Source organism: Anguilla rostrata, chromosome 12 (assembly GCF_018555375.3).
Source record: "Anguilla rostrata isolate EN2019 chromosome 12, ASM1855537v3, whole genome shotgun sequence".
In the NCBI taxonomy this organism is placed as follows: Eukaryota; Metazoa; Chordata; class Actinopteri; order Anguilliformes; family Anguillidae; genus Anguilla; species Anguilla rostrata.
Window position 1 is genome coordinate 23,557,076 of NC_057944.1, and position 19,782 is coordinate 23,576,857.

The following is a 19,782-nucleotide window of genomic DNA, read 5'->3' on the forward strand; positions in this document are numbered from 1 at the left end:
TGCAATAATGTTTTGAGTAAAGCCAACTGATTCTAAAATGTTCATGCAAGAGAATCATCTGCATTTTCAAAATGCAGGTTAAAACCATCTAACTTCACCACTTTGTTGTATTACAGCTAAGTGAGAAAGAAATCCTGCAAAGTCAGAAATAAAGCCAGAGTATGGGCCAGGAAGTCTATAGACAGTGACCAGGGAAATAGGCTGAAAAAAAGTGGTTCACTAGTACTTCAAAGGTATCAAATTTATACTCTGAATTTGGAATAAGGTAATTGTGAATAGTAGCAACGCCACCCCCTCTTTGACAGTCCAAGTATTCACTGATCTTATCCTCTTGTACTGTACTGTTTACTGTTTTTAAATGACTTATTACATTTTTAATTTTTGATGATTCTTTTAGTTACACTACAGTAAAGTTTTTTCAGTGTCCATCAAGATGCGTGGCAAAACAAAAGAAATTGGTGAGATTCCTGCTAGGTGAGATCCTGTGAGGGTCATAGCTGTGCCCAGTCCAAATACTGCCCTGAAATATGCAAAACTGGCTCAGTGGGATGATATTAATCAATATGCCACGACAGTCTTCTTTCATCTTTAGTCCACTGTTTGACATACTCCCCAATTTGGAATGTCCAGTTGTATTTGGAAGCCTGTTCTGTCACTTTGACGTTCTTTTTTAATTCAGGAGATGGCAGCCTGGCAAGAATGGCCCTGGAGGCATGTTCTGCCAAATGCCATTACTTCTCTTTCTGTAATTCTCCCGGCTCAGCTGCACAGCCATTATGTTGGAGAACTATACTTCATGTACGGTTGGCATAGGCAGACCTCAGTCGCCCTGTGTTGACCAACGTAGATGTAAATTATTGTATGATCTATGAATCAAATATTGGAACACGGGCTGCTATGTCATTGTGACCTTTTTATTAAGTGTCCTGTGGTTGGACAACTTAGTTTAGTAAGAAAGATCACCATAGTGACAGCAGAAAATTCCATTCTTTGGCCTCATCAGTGGTGGGAGGAGAGCACTGCTCTTTGTGCATAGGAAAGAGCACTTTTTAGCTCTCTGACAATACAGCACTATGGGCTCCAAGGACAGCCCTATTAGGTTCTGTAAAAAAAAAAATCACTTCAACTTCTCAGCCCCCTCAAGTGGCTGGTAACCACAAATGGACTTATACGGGAGAGAGGAAATACTTGAGAAAGCAGAAAGGAAAAAATACTGCCAGACCTCTGCGATTATGACATTATTTATGGCGACTCCTTCACTCCCTGTTCCTTGCATGGCTTTCGTGTCCTTTTTAATATTCGTCTCTTCTTGCAGCTTTATAACCGAAAGCTTGGATGTGGGTTTTCTGAGGATCTGTATTTTATATTTGTGTCTGTGGCCAGGTCCTTTTACTGGGACATGACTGAGAATGGCATTGTGCTGCCATGTCTGATGATGATGACAGTGCTGTCACATCTCCCCGCAATGTTGCATGTGGAGAATAATTGTTTATTGCATTTTGTAACTACGGTGAAATGCTGATAAGGACAGAGCAGCATGTTTTGTATTTTGTGCACCGATTTATCTTTTTTTTTCTTTCTCTCTGCACCAAATGTGTTAATCTGGCAGTGGCATGATTTATTCTTGAGTTTGCAAATTCGTTTAGAAAAGCGGTTGAGGGAACAAGCGAAAGATACAGCGGTGCATGAAAATGGAGATAAATTTGGCACATCTCACAATGACCCACAGAGAACACTGGGTATAGAGGAGGAGTGAGGTCGTCTTCTGCTTTCCCTCTGTCTTCTGAAAAGTGTGCCTGATAAAAGCGCATCGCACATATCCAGACTGACAGAAAAGGAAGCAGTGTACTTTCCCTGTCTGAATGACCATAATTGAGGCTGGGACTGCTATTTAATTTGAGGGTGCCATTCCTTCTGCTATGAGGAGTTGGTTGCTTTCTTACTTTTTTCTTAGGTTTAGGTTTTCTTAGTTTTTTTCACATTTTTAATTTTAATGAAAACATCACAACTCTTCAGGATATTCCAAGCATAGTGGTAGTAGGTGCAAACCATTAAAATATATAGTTATTTATAGTATTTATAGGTTTATGTATGGGAGAAATCGGGGTGGCAGGTATGCCATCCACCAAGTTAAACCATGGTGGAGCACACCTCATACCTGTATTTTAACAACTGTTGGCTGAAGCATTTAATTGATAATATCACCATAGTAACCTAAAATCCACATCCAGCCTGATGTATTCCATGCATTTTTATACTTGATAACTATTACAACAAACAGCATAACATTTTATATCAGTCGTATTCAAATCTGTGGCATCAGTAAAAATTTCTCATCAGTGGAAAATGACAGATGGTCTTCTTGGATAATGGGGGTAGTTTCAGTATTTCCAGAGATGCATGAAACCTATAACCCTGAAAAAGACACACTTTATTGTTATGTATTAGTTCCCTTGTCTCTGAAATAGCTTGTAATGAAAGGAAATTAGCATTGAAATGAATCATTATACCTCTACTGTTGCTGCTTAATTAGTCTGTACAGCACTAATAATGACAACTGTAATAATGCCATGCCTATCAACTTTATTTCTTACCTCATTAATTTTCCTAATTTTAGACTTTGAATAATTTGTTTTGTTCAGATGTTAAATATGTTGTTATTTGTGCCTGTTTAATTAAGACATTTAATTCTTTACTTAATTAGGCTTAGGTAAGATTTGATATTGATCTGGCTTACAGAATATGTTTTTAAAAATACCTTCAATATATTGAAACACTTATATTTACAAATTCATTTCTTTTCTTTATCTTCTTTGGCAGATTATTGTGGCCATAACAACTAAAAAAAACTATCACTGGATGATGCTTTAAATGCTTAACATGGAAGCAATAAACATAACAAAATAGATGCAAGAATATCATATGATATCAAGACCATAGACACACACAATATCCTAAGAACTTGGTAAGCCTACTTCAGCATTGCAATGAGAACAAAGCACAATAAATTACCCATTGACTCCCATAAGACTCATCATTCTCTGTCTTTCTGAAACAATGCTCCTTCTTCATGTAATGCTTCAGGTAAGTCTTAAGTATGTATTCATTTGTTTATTTAGGCATGAATGCCCCTGTTGTTATTTTACTCCATTTTCAGACTACTGATGATGTTGTTCACCTGTGCTGGTATTGGCAAAGAAAAATGATGTTGAAAAATGCACTTGCACATGCAAAATCTGATCCAGGGGTACAGGCGCAAATAGCACATGAGCTGAAACAGACAAATGCAGTGGTTGGGGTATAAATCAGCATTATCAGACTCCAAGTGATTTATGTGCCATTTTGAGGTTGAGCGGTAAATCAGATCTTTATCAGATATGTCAAAAAATCATGTTTATGTTTGAAGCTACCAGTGTAAACATAGCATTCCATATCTGGAGAAATGCATGTCCATTCTTATGTTCTCTGATTGCTGGTTAATGTGTGAGACTTAAGAGGATGGACTCATCTTCAGTTTCCTTATAAACCCTTGAACTCTTTAGCGACATAATGGAATTGCTTAATTAGTACTTGTTAGTTCATAATGTAGTGGCTACAAAGATGCTGGGTGGACACAGTTTGCAGTGTGCTGTGCTGGGGTTTAAACTCTAGACCACAGAACTGCATTACAACTGGAACAGCGAATACTTATAAAGCATCACATATTTCCAGTTGTAACGCAGTTCTGTGGTCTAGAGGTTTAAACCTGAGGTTTAAACTCCAGCTAAGCACATTAATGGACCCAGTACAGTCAAAGAAGCAATGCAGAGAAACACATGACCGCAGTCATAACAAAAGGGTATAATTACCGAGTCATAATTACAGTATGAAACCAATTTAACAGACTCTCCACAGGTTATAGCCATGGCAATTTACACTCTGTTTTTCAAACCTAGAAATGAAAATTTCAGCCAGTTAGTAATTAACTGTTATATTACTTCTTTATGATACTGTCCAGGAAGTGTTCATATAAGTCCTATTATTGTATTGCTGTATTACTCGGGGTTTGGTGAAGGAAGTGCATTGGGGCACAGGTGTCTCATGAGTTCAAATCATATCCTTATATCTGGGTTGTGACAGCAGAACATTGTAGAGTTTACATGACATAGACTGGTTGGAACACACTACCCTCCAAAATGTTAGGATGGCTGCTATAATCATGCCATATATGTGCCATAGTCTGCTTTGAGATAATGGGACACTTATGGATGTAACACCAGCCTGTGCTGCTTCCCTTCTCCCTGATGAAAGCTTGACCATGGGAGCTGTGCAGAGCAAATCCCATTTGTGTCTCATTTTGTCTTTGGGTCGACGTGATGATAACAATGTAACAGGTGACATTTAATTTAATCAGGTTGAGATCACACTGTGGGCTGTAACGGAATAGTGGAGTGAGCTGAGGGATGCATGCCTCAATGTGAGATGCTCTCTCCTATAACAAGATGTAGATCAGTGATTGCACCAAGACTCAAAGCACATGTACAATATAACAGTAGGGTTGTGTGGTATATTGGTACTTAATATACTACATATTTAAAAACAGTATAATTCCAGAAATTGTGCAAAATGTGGTACTTTATCAAAACTTGCCTGATTTTGCTTTCTGTTGCAGCAAAATGATTGCAATATATTAGAAAAATAAACACTGTGCCTTTAAGAATTGAAGGGAACATTGATGTAGTGGGCATGCCTAGTGATCTGTAAGTGGGTCATATCTATATTACATGGTCTATATGGGATACAGGAGAATTCCAGAGGTGTTGTCCTGTCCGATAGGTTCACCATGACAGAAAAATTTGATCAGGAGGAAAGTTTGACCTCATTTGTTAGCTAAACTACAGATAAATTGTCTGGACAGAAAGATAGCCAAACAAAATATGGAGAAACTAGTAACATTAGCTAGCTAGCTAACTCCCTAGTGTTACTAGGTTACCCATATTTTATAGTTAATTTGACTACCTTTCTGTCCAAAAGATTTATTCTTAGTTTGACTAACAAGTAAGGTCAAACTTTCTTTAATTTTTCCATCGTGGCGAACCTATCAGATAGGACACCACTTCCTAAAATCTGTTTCCAAGACCTGAAATCAACCTTGCTCACTCTTCCTAACACAAGCTGTGTGGGAGAGAAAACTTGCTGTGTAGTTCTGTTTCAAAGCTAGATATAATAACATCAGTAGATCACAATGACCATCCCCAACTTGTTGAAAAACAAGACACTAAGTGGTATGCAAGTGTACATGCACAGCAAAGACGATTATACTGTCTATTTGGTACACTTCTGTTTTTAGGTGTGCTTTTCATTAAGACATAAAATTGCTACAAATTTTTGTCTTTTTGTCATTCAAGTATTTATGTAGTCTACTTGTTATTTTACTCCATGGAAGTTGTCTGCCTACAAAGCCATTGATAACGATGAACCAGGCAACTATATTACAATGCCGGTTTGCAAAAAAAAAAAAAAAAAACTTGAAATCCTGACAGGTGTGATAGGATAGATACAGGTATTGTATTTGGAAGTGCAGTGCTATTGTTTGCAAAGTGCTCACATCTTTATACCAGATTTTGTGTGTCAGATGAATCAATATTTTTGAAAAGATGTAAAGTTTACATTTCATTTTAAGTCTAATTCTTGATTTGATCGGTATAAAAGTCAGAAATTAGGTATTGGAACATTACAATTTAGTCATCAGTAAGGAATTGTGATGATTAGACATCAAGTTTGTATAAATGACATGTCTCAATGTCTGGTCCCAGTTGTCAGTCAGCAAACACGTTTATAGAGAGCTGCTTCTTCATGCATTTCTGCATGTCTACCTATCTCCCTCATCTCACGCTGTTGCCTTCATTCAAAGTGTGTCTGAATCTGTCATTTTAGGTGACTGTGGATTAACTTCAATTGTGATATTATGATTGGTTTAAACATTTATTTTGCACTCAAAGCTTATTTGTTATATCTGCTCATGTAGGTGGCATTAGGTGTGTGTGTGTGTGCGTGCGCGTGTGTGCGCGTGCGCATGTGTGTGTGTGTGTGTGTATGTGTGCATGTGTGTCTTTTCTTCCACTCAAAGTAGCTTGCTAAAGGCTATGCACAGACAGTTTTGAAAAAAAAAAACTGAAGAAAATTGAAATTAGTCTTTCAAAGTTTTTTTTCCAAAAGAAAAGCAAAAGAAATGGGATGCCTTTTCGCAGTTTTTAGAGAGGAATTGGGTTCTACTGCAGAGTTGAAACTGATGACTCAGTTTGTAGCCCTGGGTCTGTTGAAAGCAGTGATATGCTACATTAGTGTATGTGTTGAACAGATGGGGCTGTATTGGAGCTAAAATAAAAGTAACTTAAAATGGGCAAAAAAGAACTTCTGGGACTAAGATATGCCTAATTAAATCATATGTTGATGAAGCACAATTAGAAGTTAACAGCACATTTTCCATTGGATAATTCTGTTTCCATTGGCCATTTGTAGAGTGCTCACACCTTGAACTTGGGCATAGTTGCTAATTTTGATAAGTGTGATTCATTATGACCATGGCCTCTTTGTGATACAAATGTCTTTTTTACAGGGAAGAAATATTTATTCAAATGAGTGTGAAAAGCTTTGACCACATGCTGCTACCTTTTGATAAGTATTTTAATTAAGCCTCGTGCAACATCCTATTTGTACTGTTTAATATAGCTTGAAGCCTTGGCATTGAATCAATGTTGTTGTGGGGAAGGATGGACTAAAGACTAATATTCAGCTTGAAAGTTACACATTGGCCCTGATCATAAGAACCTCAGCTAATAGACTTGTTGTGCTGGCCCACAGCCCCCAGTTGGCGTTCAGCCGTCACTGTTAATGTTCAATCTGTTTTATCTGTCAGGTGTTAGTATTGCTAATGAAGATGCACAAGAGAAGAGATATGCAGGAAGGAGATAGAAATCATCTCTGAAAATGCACAAGAGTACATATGCACTCACACACATGCACAGTTGCATGCAGGCATGCATGCACAGTTGCACACACACACTCATGCACAGTTGCACGCACATGCACACACCCACACACACACACACACACGCTTGCTCTCATAATAGTTTTATGTTTGAGTGTGTTGCTTTCAGAATTCCCAGCATTAGCTTACAAAGGATGCTGTGCACTTTGAACCCTTGCTTAAGAATGGGCATATTTTAGGCTTCAAGCTCATATATATGTATTGTGATAAACAAAGTATATATTTTTTGTAAATGGATGGTCATGTTTTTGAAGTGAATGAAATAGTATAAATAATAGACAAATTACATCAGAAAACCTGTCTGGTTTTCTTTGTTGCACTTGTATTAAACCAGCATATCACTGTGATATTAGTCACAAGGCTACAGGACTGGAAATACAGCTTGTCAGCCGATATGTTGGATTGCACTCTCTCCCACATACTCTGGTTCACGTTGTCTCAGATTTACTAATGAAAATTAACTAGACTATATCAGCGCTCAAAAAATTACCATCTGCTTTCATAAGTTCATGCAGAGAGGAGAGCTGTGAGGCATTCTTTTGGAAATTAGGCAGAATACATAATTGGCTTAATTAAAAAAAAATAAAAAAAAATCACAACCCTCTTTTGGTACAGTATGATCACCCCATGTATACATATGCATGAGAAAATTTGCTAGTGTATCAAAAGGAAAGACATAGAGCCATGTAATCGCAGAAAAGAACATCCTAATAGTGGTGTTAACCTAGTGTGACCATTACGTAAGTCCAACATAGATATTTCAAGCTTATAGCGACTGATTTTCAAAAAGCAGTCATAATCCTTTAACAAATCTGTCCCTCTGGCAACCGTGAGGAAAATAATATTTGAATTTACACATCAGGAAATAGTTGATGGCCAATGAGGTGTAGTGTCACAACCTGCATGCAACTGCAACAGAGGGGAACCGAATTTGCAGTGACATCACAAACAAAATCAATCAAAAGAAATGGTGGATGATGTAGAAAAAGTATGGTACAATGTTTGGCAGCGTAAAAAAGGAAAATGTTCCTTCAGCCTAATGCCGGCAAAAGACACAGGCAGTGGTCCAGCCAAGGAAGGAATATTAACACCCATAAAACAAGAAATGGAACAATGCCTTCAAAATGAGCCAGACATGAGAGTGGAACTTGGAAGGAATAGACAAGACTGAATTTGTGGCTGGATAAGGCTGCAGAGTGTCTGAAGGTAAAACTGCACTGAAGATTCATTCTATACCCGACTGAACACATTTATGCAATAAGACAATTGTTCAGAACTGCCTTTTTATACTACTGTAACTACTAGCTCATGAAGGATTGGCTAATTTAAGCCCTCCAACCTTTCAATAAAAATATTTCATTGGTAGAAAAAAAAAATTCTGGGGTGTTCAGCACCTAGGGTAGTGTAGTACAAAATCTGGATTGTGAGATCTTTGCAGCTGGCTACTTTGAAAAGATCCAGGCGCAAGGTAATGTACAGAACAACTTCACCATAACCAGCAGGGATTTTGATCTTTGGATGCATGCCTCAAGTTCCCCTTTTATATTCTCCAGAACTCTGATTATTGTGTGGCTGATTATCTTAACTGTATCACTTCACTATCCTTCCTCCTCTGTCCTTCTGGTTCTGATGACTCCTGCTGTGTCTTGTAGAGATAACTTGGAAAGTTAACTTTCTCAAGTTTTTGAAGTATTTCCATTTTAGTGTTTGTTTGAATTGGACATAGTTTCTGTGTGTTATGAAGGATATTTTAGATATTTGCATGAGCTTTCGATGACCTGCCGCCCTTATATTGTCTGGCATCGGGGCAAGTTCAACGCAGCTGGTACAGTGATACTATACCTCCAGAGGTTGTACACATGAGCACATTCATTTTATAGTGTCTAAGCACAGTTAAATGCATAAATATCCATTTTATTTCATGCTGGTACATGCTGGTTCATAAAGGAAACAAGTTCTTCACTCCCAGAGACAGAGAGTTATGGTACAGATTCAGCTAGCCTGGCCAAGGGGTAGCCAGATTGCCTGAGCTGTTGCCTGTTAACCAACCTACTTACAAATTGAAATTAAAGCTATGATTGTATCTGACTATAAAGCAGAAGAGTTTCCACTATGTTGCCAAAGCATATTTACTGAAGCTAAACTTTTTCAATAGATATTGGTTGTCTAAAGGCAATTGGTGAAAGATATATGAAGACCATTTCATGATTGTGTCCCCAATTTCAGTCCCAGGCACATGGGGAAAACTCCTTCCAGAAGACCACATTTTCCACAGGGAAGGTTGAAGAAATGCTGTGTAATCAAAGACAGAAACTTTAATGAACAACACTGGAATGGGGTGAGATGTGGTGCAGTCCATAGCACTGCTAACTCTTGGCCATATGTAATCCATCCACACGGGTACGGGTTCAAGCCCTGCCATGGTAGGTTCTTAGCTGTCGATCCTTCTCTGTCTGTTACGCTCACTGCTTTATATCTGCCTGAATAAAGCACAAAAAACAATACAGAAGGACAGTGGTCTGTCCTGACCTTCATTTTAAACAAAAAAATAAAATAAAAAAACAATGGAATGGAGTAAAACTTTGACTATACGTACTATAGTTCAGTTACTGAGCTGTTCAATAGGTGGATAATTACTTTCAAATAAAACTTTAAAAACAATGAAATTTTCTTTGTCAAAAATTCTAGTTCTCACCAGTGCTTTATTTGCAGCAAAAGTTCAAGTTCTTTAAAAAACCAACGGACAACCAAAGCAGTTCTCGTTTCACACTCATGGCTTATCTCTCTCTCTCTCTCTCTCTCTCTCTCAAACACACACTCACATATGGCAACTTTATAAACATATGTATATTGTTTATGGTAAGGGTGTTTAACAATGTTACACACCATTTTCAATTTGGTTCCTTTCTTACCACCTCAAACCACTGCTTTCCCGCTATATTGTAAAACAGGAAGGAACAGAACGCTTCACAGCTCCAGGTAATGCAAACCGTTTGGCCAATTTGTCGAGCCCAATGTCCAAAAGAGGCTGAAAGTTCAGGAGGGTGTTACAGGCCCTATCTGAAGGACAGGGATGAGGGGAGCGCATGCTGTCAGGCTGAAGAGCTGAATAATTAATGGTCTTTAAGCAAAGGGCATCTGGAGGGGAAGAGGGAGGCAACAAGGCTCTATATTTCCTGAAACAAGTTAGCACAGGGGAGTGGATCTCGTCTATTTTTAGAAAACGTCTCTCGTTTTCTCTCCCCCTTGCTCCCTGTCTCCCCTCCTGCTGTAAATAGACTGTGTAAACATGCTGCACCTCCTAATGTTGCCCAGCTCATCGCTGTGCATCCATCCATGCAGGCATTTTGTACGCAGCGAATGCTAACTGTGATGTGGACACCACAAAGCGTGGAGACTGTCTTTGAGCAGGCTGAGAACTGAGACCAGTGTTCATTTCTGTGCCCTACCTTGCTCAGAGCGTGCTTGTTTTAATTATCTTGTTGGAATCTTAGTGTTGTTCTGTGGCCCGCTCTACTGGCTGAGCAGATTTATGTGCATGGTTTTGATGGGTTTTTTGGACCCAAGCCTGAGCAACACTTAGTGGGCAATCATTGTCAGCAGCTGTGCTGAGATCGGCAGAGGAACACTGCCGTTTGGCGAGGTGACATGATCAGTGGTGTTTGAATGGTCATTGTTACTGTATGTGGTTTAACTGGAGATTCCCTTGAATGCTGCACTGACCAAAATGGAAAAAAAAAAAACCCACCTTTGCAGCTGAGGTTCACATAAAGTGCAACAATTAATGATGCATATTAAAGGCACATAAAAAACATGGGTTGTCGCTTGTGTCAGTTATTTTCATTGGGATGCTTCATTAATTGTGTGTTGTGTAAACTCAAGTGTTTATTAGCTCCAGGTCAAATGGATGTTATCATCCCTGATAAGGTAGTTATTCTAACTTAATGCATGCCTACGGATCCCATTTATATCCAACCAATTTCAAACAGTAAAAGCTGCCCTGGGGTTTTAATACTGAGTTATAAAGTACTCCAAAGTACTTGTGTTAGCTAATCAGCCCAAACACAAAGCACTCCTATAGTAAGTGCATTTTTTAAAACCAAAAGAGCTACTCTTTTTGTTTTATTTTCAATATTATTTGATGTTGTATTTCTCTCTACCCCCCAGGGAGGCGTGCACCATTCCCTATTTTTTTTAACGTAATCTCTCTCTCTCTCTCTCTCTCTCTCTAGCAATAGGTGGCTCTAAATGCTGTTATTATCATTAAAGCGCTGTTATATTGGAAGAAATAATTAGGTAGCCTTCATTTTTTCCACTTTTATGGATAATAAATTACTGTGATGAGACTCCGAATGGTTTGTGTGTCAGGCTTATTATATTGCGTTGACTGGATTTATTGAATGTTCGCTTAGACTGAAGCAGTTGATAGTTATGCTCCACCCCCTGCATTTCAGCACCACATACAGGGGCCCTGAAAGAAGAGCGTCCTCTCTGGGCTCAGCAAGATCTCTTCCAGCAACTGCTTAGCTTTCCTAAACGTTCCACTATTCAAGTTCCCTGCCTTGTGAACTGCTCTCACGCAGCTGTTATCATTACTGTTACAGACCAGCCTCTCACTATGGGCTGCCAAAAATCTAGTTTGCTGAAGACCATGGCAATGATGGTCCAATGCTGAAGACCATGGCAATGATGACAATCATGACATCAGTTAGTAGTAGTAGTAGTAGTAGTAGTAGTAGTAGTAGCAGCAGCAGCAGCAGCAGTAGTAGAAGAAGAAGATTCTTTGATTTGTTGAATTATGGGCAGTTTCCTATCTCCCTTAATCGAATCCACAGCTCCATGTTGTCTTGAACCCCTTACCCCTTATTCACCCAGAAGAACTGTCGTATGCTTCCAACTATTGCAGTAGTTTGAGTGCCTTAGCATTGTCAGAGAGACAGCAGGACACCATTAAACCGTATGAGTGAGAATGAGATTCTTTTGGTAATTAAGAGCGGGGGAGAGAACAGCCTGAAAGCATCGCTGGAAGGTCGAACAAATCATGTCTAAGCCTCACAACATGCTGCGGGAGAGTGTTTTTAATTAAAATCCCTCCCTCCCCTGACTATATTCAGAATACAGAACGAGAATGGGTATTAATTCTTATCTCAGAAATGGAAAGCTCCAATAATGTTTTTCTCCCCCTACTAATTTCATGAAGAGCATAATTACAGCCTTTTCATTTTCAGTCTGTATGTAAAGTTAGTGGCTCATCTCATTGTGCCCGGCGAGCCAGAGAAATTCAGGTAAAGTGCAAAAGAAGTGAAAATGTCTAACCGGAGCCACTTTAGATACATCCTTACATTTTACGCCAACAAGGTCGCTTCTGTTACTTGGTACAAACTATTCAATGGAACTCGTGCAAACTATTAGAATTTTAGATAATAACAATCACCATATTATTCGTTTAAAATGTGGATTGTCGTTTACTTTAGCATTATAGTTGGGTGGAAAATGCTCAAGTGTTGCTGCAGGGGTAGTAGAGTTGCACAGCATTTCAGGCCCATGTTCATTATTTTTACTGAACTTTTATTTTCACCTGTTTAGCGAGTTGACATCAGAGAATATATGATATCGAAAAGGGTGTACAGTATGTGTCCAATCTAGTAAATTGCCTGCATTTATTTATGTGCAATAGAAATAACATTCTAAACCTGTGGAGATTGTCAATTTTATGGTTCCCTAGAAGAATTGCAGGTCCACTTTGCCCTTTTCCTTTTTGAAATTGGATGTAGTATAGACCCCTGTAGACATGTGATACAGTCCTGCTTGTGTGTATTGTATTGCAAATTGAAAAATGGCATCCATTATAATTGCACTCTTGTCTGACTCTGTGGAATTTCTGCTCTGGCATGCTCTAGTTATAGCAGACATAGTTGCAGTGACATTACATTAGGGTAGTTATGGTGTCAGTACATAGGCATAGTTATGAACGCAGTTCACAAGCACAGCTATAATAGCAGCACACTGGTATGATTGTGCTTGTGGTGCAAAAGCACTAGCGTTTTTCCTGTGCATATTGAAAAATTTGTGTAAAAATACATGCCACAGTGCTCTCTGAACATGTCTAGGAGTAATGAGGTTGGTGAAATTGTCTCGGGTATGGATTGGGGTCTATTTTGTTCAAGCATATTCTCCTACATGTTGCTGCTAGTCAATTTAAAAAACCAATAAAGACTTCGCTGAGAAGATGAGAAAAATATTATGTTCTTTTTATGCCATTAAGATAGCTTCATTGTTTTTGGAGCTGCATCGTAAATTGCATTCCAAAAGTGCTGGGAAGTTTGCGGGGTGGCTGAATATAACCGCAAATTCCTTGAGTGCTGAGCTGCTTCATTTTTTCTGTCAAATTTTAAATAAAACAGTTCAAGTGGTCACATGCTTGTGCTCTTACTCTGTTATTTGTTCATTTTCATTTTAGTTTCATATGGGAATTTTTCATTTATTGTTCATTTATTGTTGCATAGTACATGTGTTGTAAGTTATCCTAGGTAAATGGTGGGCGTTGCTCATGCTCATTATCTCAGGACGAGTACATGAAATTACTATAATGCAATATAAATAAGCACATGAAACTGTTATTATTATTATTATTATTATTAGTAGTAGTAGTAGTAGTAGTAATAGTAGCAGCTAATCAGTAATAATAATAATAATAATAATAATAGATAAATAGACAGATAGATAGAGGCACATCTCTGTTGCATGTGTGTGGGATGAAAGCAGGCTTGTGCAGAGGATGCAGAGGGGCTCCCTGAAGTTTGATCATTTTGCAGCAGGTTGATGGGGTTTATCCTCAGGCAGTGCCTGTTTCTCCGAAGCGGGCTTTCTACTCTTCACTGACCAGTATCATTGCTCTTGTCCTGCTTGATGTTTTCACATTCATGGTACAAATTAAAGATCCGTAAACCATTTGGGTGAGGCCTCAGACATGGGCCACTGCGTCCCTATTTGTGATTCTCCTTAAGAGGGTCTGTTTAACCAGAAAATAATGGATGCTACAGTAACTTCTGGCTGTGTGGTCTAGCACAGCAATTAACTTGAACTGGCATCTTTGCTTTGAGAAAAAGAAAGTCTGTCAAAAATTGCTGTGTTTCTGGCATAGGAGACCTACTTTTTCAGAACCTGTGACTTATATCATGGCTGTGCCCATGGTCTTTTCCCAAGTATAACTTCCTCAATAGAAAATTAAATAATGAATAATAAAAAAACTGTGAAACATGGGTTTTATTGCTGGCATTTTTCCTTAAATACTCACATGTAGAGGCCCTTCGGGAGTAATCATGAATGCTACATGTACATCTGGATGTGTTGCACACCTACCTTTTAATTAACTACATTTATAGATATAAATGTGAGATACTGACCTAACAAGCCACATATGGTGCAATGCAATGAGGAGGAAATGAATCTGTGATGGAGGTATGAGCCTGTAGGAAGCAGATACAGATCTTCAAATATCATAAAGGTTTTATGAAATCAAATTTAAATGACACTAGGTCTGTCATAACACCAGTGCTGCTCACCTTGACCCTGTTGACCTTTTGTGAAATGTAATGCTGAAATGCATTTGCTGAGTTGGAAAACGATTCTGGATATTCTCAAACTCTTCTGTGGAAATGTTTCAGTTTGGTGCATTTCTTAGATATCATTATATTTCTCCTAATGGATTTTTCCCCTGTCTTTTCCCTCTATGAGAATTCCGAAGGCACGGTATTGGATGTGCAGAAGCCACATCAAACCTGTATCTTTCTCCAGTGCGGTTATCTCTCTCGTCACACACAGTCTGTCAGGAATTTATTATTATTTTCTACACACGCTGTCCCATTGTGTAGCCCATTTAATTTTGATAAGTCATTGTGCAGGTGATAAAGGGAGGAATTTAAAGAGCTCTCTGCGTCGCAGTCCGCTCCCGACGGCGGAGGGTAAATTGTTATTTCAACACTACAGGAGGAGGGAGATGGGATTATAACGGAAAAGGATGAAAAAAGCGAAAAAGAAACACTGGGAAAATAAAGTTTGGCTTATCAGGAGTCGCCAGCAGCAATGTGCACACAAAGCCAAGCAGAATCCAATTTACTCTTTCCTGTTAGTTTTAGCGATATCAGTGCAATTAGCCGTCATGGGTCAGAGTTATGCGGCTTGGAAAGTGATTTCCAAAATCCCCAGAGAGAGCGCTCTTTTCGCGGTACTCAAACACTGGGAAAGGACGCCAGGATTGGACACGGTCATGCGCTGAATGGCACTGGCTTTTGTTGTGGACATCTTTGCCGCTCGTTATTTATTTATTTATTTATTTTATTTATTTATCTTAAAATAAGGGCGATTTTGCACTGCCAAAATAATTTTGCTGTGTTTATGAAATCTGGCTTAATGTGGGTAGTGTGTGGCGGCAGTGCCCTGGATGGGAGGTAACACATAGTGTGAGTTCAGGTGTCCTGCATCCCCTGTGTCTGGTGAGGAGTGATTATGGAACGAGTGAGCAAGTTTGTTTCTGGCATTTATACTACGTGACCTTGGCCTATTAAGTTGATGCATGGAGAAAAACAATCAGTGTTTCCCCCCCTCTGCCTCAAATTAAACCTCAGCCTCCATGAAGGGAATGGCAGAGTTCCTTTAAAAAAAAGAATAAAAGTCAGTGCAAATCCCATGCTGCAGCTGGGAGTCTGTTTTTGTGAACCCTTTGCAGACTAAATTGCCATTTCAGATCTCTCTCTGTCTCTCTGCCTCTCTTCTCAAACAACATGGACACACACGTTTTTCACACACAAAAATAACAGCGCTGTATCATGGGACATAGGTCTGATCTGCATACGTTGAGACTGTGTTAAATGACACGCAGTAAAGTTGTGGTACACTGACAAGCTTACAGTAAACCTAATGGAAGGTTCCCTCTTTCTTTATTTGTCTGTCCTTCTGCAGGTGAGATCTGCGCATTTAAAATCCATGGGCAGGATGCTCCGTTTCAGGCCGTGGTTCTCAACAAGACGTCGGGTATTGGCCTGCTTCAGGCAAAGAGCCCCATCGACTGTGAACTGCAGAAGGAGTACACGTTCATCATCCAGGCCTATGACTGTGGCTCTGGCCCCAGTGGCTCTGGCTGGAAAAAGTCACACAAGTGAGTCTCAAAAGAGCAGGTAGTCTACAGTATGTACAGTGTGTGTGCAGGGCTGCCCTTACAGTATGTTTGTGGCAGTTTTGTTCTCCTTTCTTTATTTTGGTATACAAACTACGGCATGTCCCATTGGCTGAATACATTGCCGTTGTATTAATATTGCTGCACATCCTCCAGAAACATATGGTAATAATTAGCAGGCGTTCAGGGTCTTATATTTTCATTAATAGCAAATTGAACCGAAACAGCTAAAAATGTAATCCTGTTATCCCTCTTGCTGAGCACGGCAAGCTTAAATTAAATTTGTTCTGAATTACACTGGGAAAATTCATTCCTACAACAGAACACAGTCAGTATATTGTTTACCCCTATTTTGTTTGATAAAGTCCTTAGCTGGAAACTGTAAAATATGACTTAGTCAACTGAGAGCAACAGTAAGCATGTAGAGCTCTCAAGAGGGAAGATGGTAAAACAGTCCTTTAGATTCAATGAAATGCATCAAAGACTCTTTAAATGTAAAAGAAATTTAGTAAAAAATAAATAAATAACCAGCCTTATGCTCATAAGGACTGAAAAGCTATGAAACAAGAAAACATCTGAAGGCCTGATAATTGTGAACCCGTTTAACTTTATCTTTATATATATTATATTTAATATATATTTTGGTTTTTAAATGAATCATTATTTTATTATAATGATATACCTTCTATGAATATGAACATAAGATTTACTGTATCTTAGGGTTGTCTTTTGTCATCCAGAAATGCCTTTGAATACTCTTTCATAAAAAAGTGACACTTTAAAATATACTCAAAGATATACATGAATATTATATTTACATGTAATTAAATGCCAACACCACCAATCAACCCATATGGATGAGGTGAAGGAGAACAAGAATGGCTGTTAAGATGCAGGTGCCACTGACTCCAAGCCCTGCTAGATGCATAGTTTGCAGGTGAGCCCTCAGATTGCTTCTTGTCCTTTGATATCTGGGCTCCATTTCACAAATGCAAACTACTTTGTCCTTCTCTGAACCTTTGCATTCGCTGCAAAGAATCCAAATGCTTTCCAAACATTACGTCTTCGATTTTCCGGAGAGATAATCTCCTTGTTGACGGTTGGTTCAGAGTTCTCGGCCTTGATGCTGCTGCTTTAGTGTAGTTGGCTTGGCATTCAAATTATGTTTGCAATGTGAAATCTGTTCTGACAGCTCTACTGCAAATACATGCTGTTACACCCGTAATAGTATGCCATGTAAGAAACACAAGCTGTAATAGGAGTAATATTATGTCTATAATGGAGTCAGTGTTAGTTATAGTTAGCTTTATACAGAAATGTTTTGTACAGTACAGACGTACGCACACACACACACATGCACGGATGCACATATGCACACACGCACACACGCACGTGCACATACACACACACACACACACACACACCATATTATTTGAGAGCTGGTGTAAAACTGCCAATGTAGTTTGACAAACAGGTTGGTCCTGACTTGCTAACCACTGTTCTAAAGGGCTTGTCAGCTCTTTGATAAACACCCTGCGCTACTCTCCACAGTCTTCCATCACCAAGTGTTTCTTCCAACCCTCACCCTTTCATAGGCATGCTGTCAGCACTGCTGTAAAAGTAATCCCCCACTTCATCACAGGGCCAAGTGCTCCTCCAACAGTCCAACCACCTCTCCATCACTGAGCCCAATGCCCCTCCATCAATCCTTACCCCTCCTTCACAGAGCCCAATGCCCCTCCATCATTCATCACCCCTCCATCACAGAGCCCATTACCCCACCAATACTCCTCATCCCTCCATCCCTGAGCCCAGTGCCCCTCCACCACAGAGCCCATTGCCCCTGCATCATTCTTTACCCCTCCATCACAAAGCACAATACTTCTCCAGTAGCCCCTCTGGGGGCTTTAGTGAGTCTAGTTTTATATCCTATTTAATTAAAAATGTATTTTTTTATGCAATCACCAGTGTTTCTCCAGAGATCTTTTTTTAGATATATTACTTTGCATTAAATCAGTAAATTCTGTGTGTGCATGTGTCTGTGGGTTCAAATCCAGCTCTTACATAAGCTAGATCTTTTTCACACATCATCTGTCAGTCGCCGGTTGAAGTAATCAATGTCATTACTTACCACAAGCCTCACAGTGTTAATATGTGCTAGTTAGCCCGTGGGGGATACGCGCCCCCCAGGGCACCGGCGGGGGTGGCTCTGACTCGACGCCGGGCCACAGTCAGCACGCACTTGCTCGCGCAGCAGGGAAGCCGCAGTAAATAACTCCACTGTGACAGTAATGCAGTACAGTACCACTGTTCCTCTCAGTCTCTCCCTCCCAGACATTAAAGTGCTGTGAAACAGCACCTGGCAGGCCATGGCAGCCAATCTACAGCGGCTCCAGAGATTTCCTTTCCCACTCATTTAAGCGCAAATTTGAAGAAATGTTTAGTAGTCACGATCCTCATGTTGCTCACTTTGTGCCTGTCTCTTATTTTGGGCAGTGGGATTCTGGTGTCAGTCCCTGCACCCCTGTGCTGGAAATGAGCTGTAAAGCAGGGCTCATCCGTGCTCCCCAAAGTCCCTGCTTTTTCTGCAGTGTAAATTACACTTGACATGTTGAGGTAGAAGCAGAAGAACAGTCAAGAGAATTATGCAGTGGTGATGACAATGAGCAAGATTAGGGATGACATGGGGAACTGGGAATCTCAGTGTGTGGTTTCTTCTCTCAGAAGGCTTCTCTTTCCCCTCTCTATCTGCCTTACCCTCTCTTTCAACTTTTTCTTACCCATTCTGCATCTTTTTCTACCCCCATCTCTCTTGCTCTGTCTGTCTCTCTCTTTCTCTCTCAAACACACACATTTGTATGCTTTATTGGCTTGAAATGCATGACACATTTTTCAATACACCTAGCAAAAGCCTTCACAGTGGTACGCCCAGCTAAAAGCACCCATCTCTCCTGTGATGTCTCGCCCCGTGATCCGTAAGAAAACGCTGACCACGCCGCTGGTCCCAGGGGGTGACTCATAATTCCCCGCTGTCCTGCCTGGAGAGTACAGGTTCAGCTGGCAGTCAGGTGTCTCATCGCCTCCCTGCAGTCTGCCTGTACCAGCTGTGTGTGGACTGCAGCTCCAATGACTGTGCATCTCTGATGGTGGCCTGCGTAGTAAAGAGAGACAGCAGCACTGCAGGGCTCCAGGGGATGCTTGCTGGAGTGCACTTCACTTAAACTGAAGTCAAACATTACAGGTCTGCGGATATTATTGGCCTTTTCAAATTCGGTAGAAAGGTTATAGACTTATTACATTTATGAAGGTTATTAACTCATAAAAGGTCAAACTAAATTTGTTGAGGATTTTTTCGGCACGTTACATGGTGCACATCCACAACTACTCAAATCCACACAGGCATTGCAGTGGCTCCTTCTAGTCCATTACCTGGCTGTTAAGCAGATAAACCCATACAGAGGGGCTACTGAACATTTTACAACCCTGCAGTTCACTTTGGTGATTCGATTTTACAGGAGCAAATCTGATTAACCACCTGGCAGCTGTGGTCAATGGCTCCTGGGATTTGAACCCATGA

The 19,782-nt window shown here is 39.8% G+C and overlaps 1 protein-coding gene across 2 annotated transcripts in view; it reads left to right on the top strand.

Annotated features, from left to right (window-relative positions):
• The window catches only part of LOC135236038 (calsyntenin-2-like), a 241,257-nt gene that overhangs the window by 147,592 nt on the left and 73,883 nt on the right, over positions 1 to 19,782 (top strand). For both annotated transcript variants that reach the window (XM_064302186.1, XM_064302187.1), the window contains exon 3: positions 15,992 to 16,187. In XM_064302186.1, coding sequence (XP_064158256.1) covers positions 15,992 to 16,187 — 196 coding nt within the window. The remainder of the gene's footprint in view (positions 1 to 15,991; positions 16,188 to 19,782) is intronic.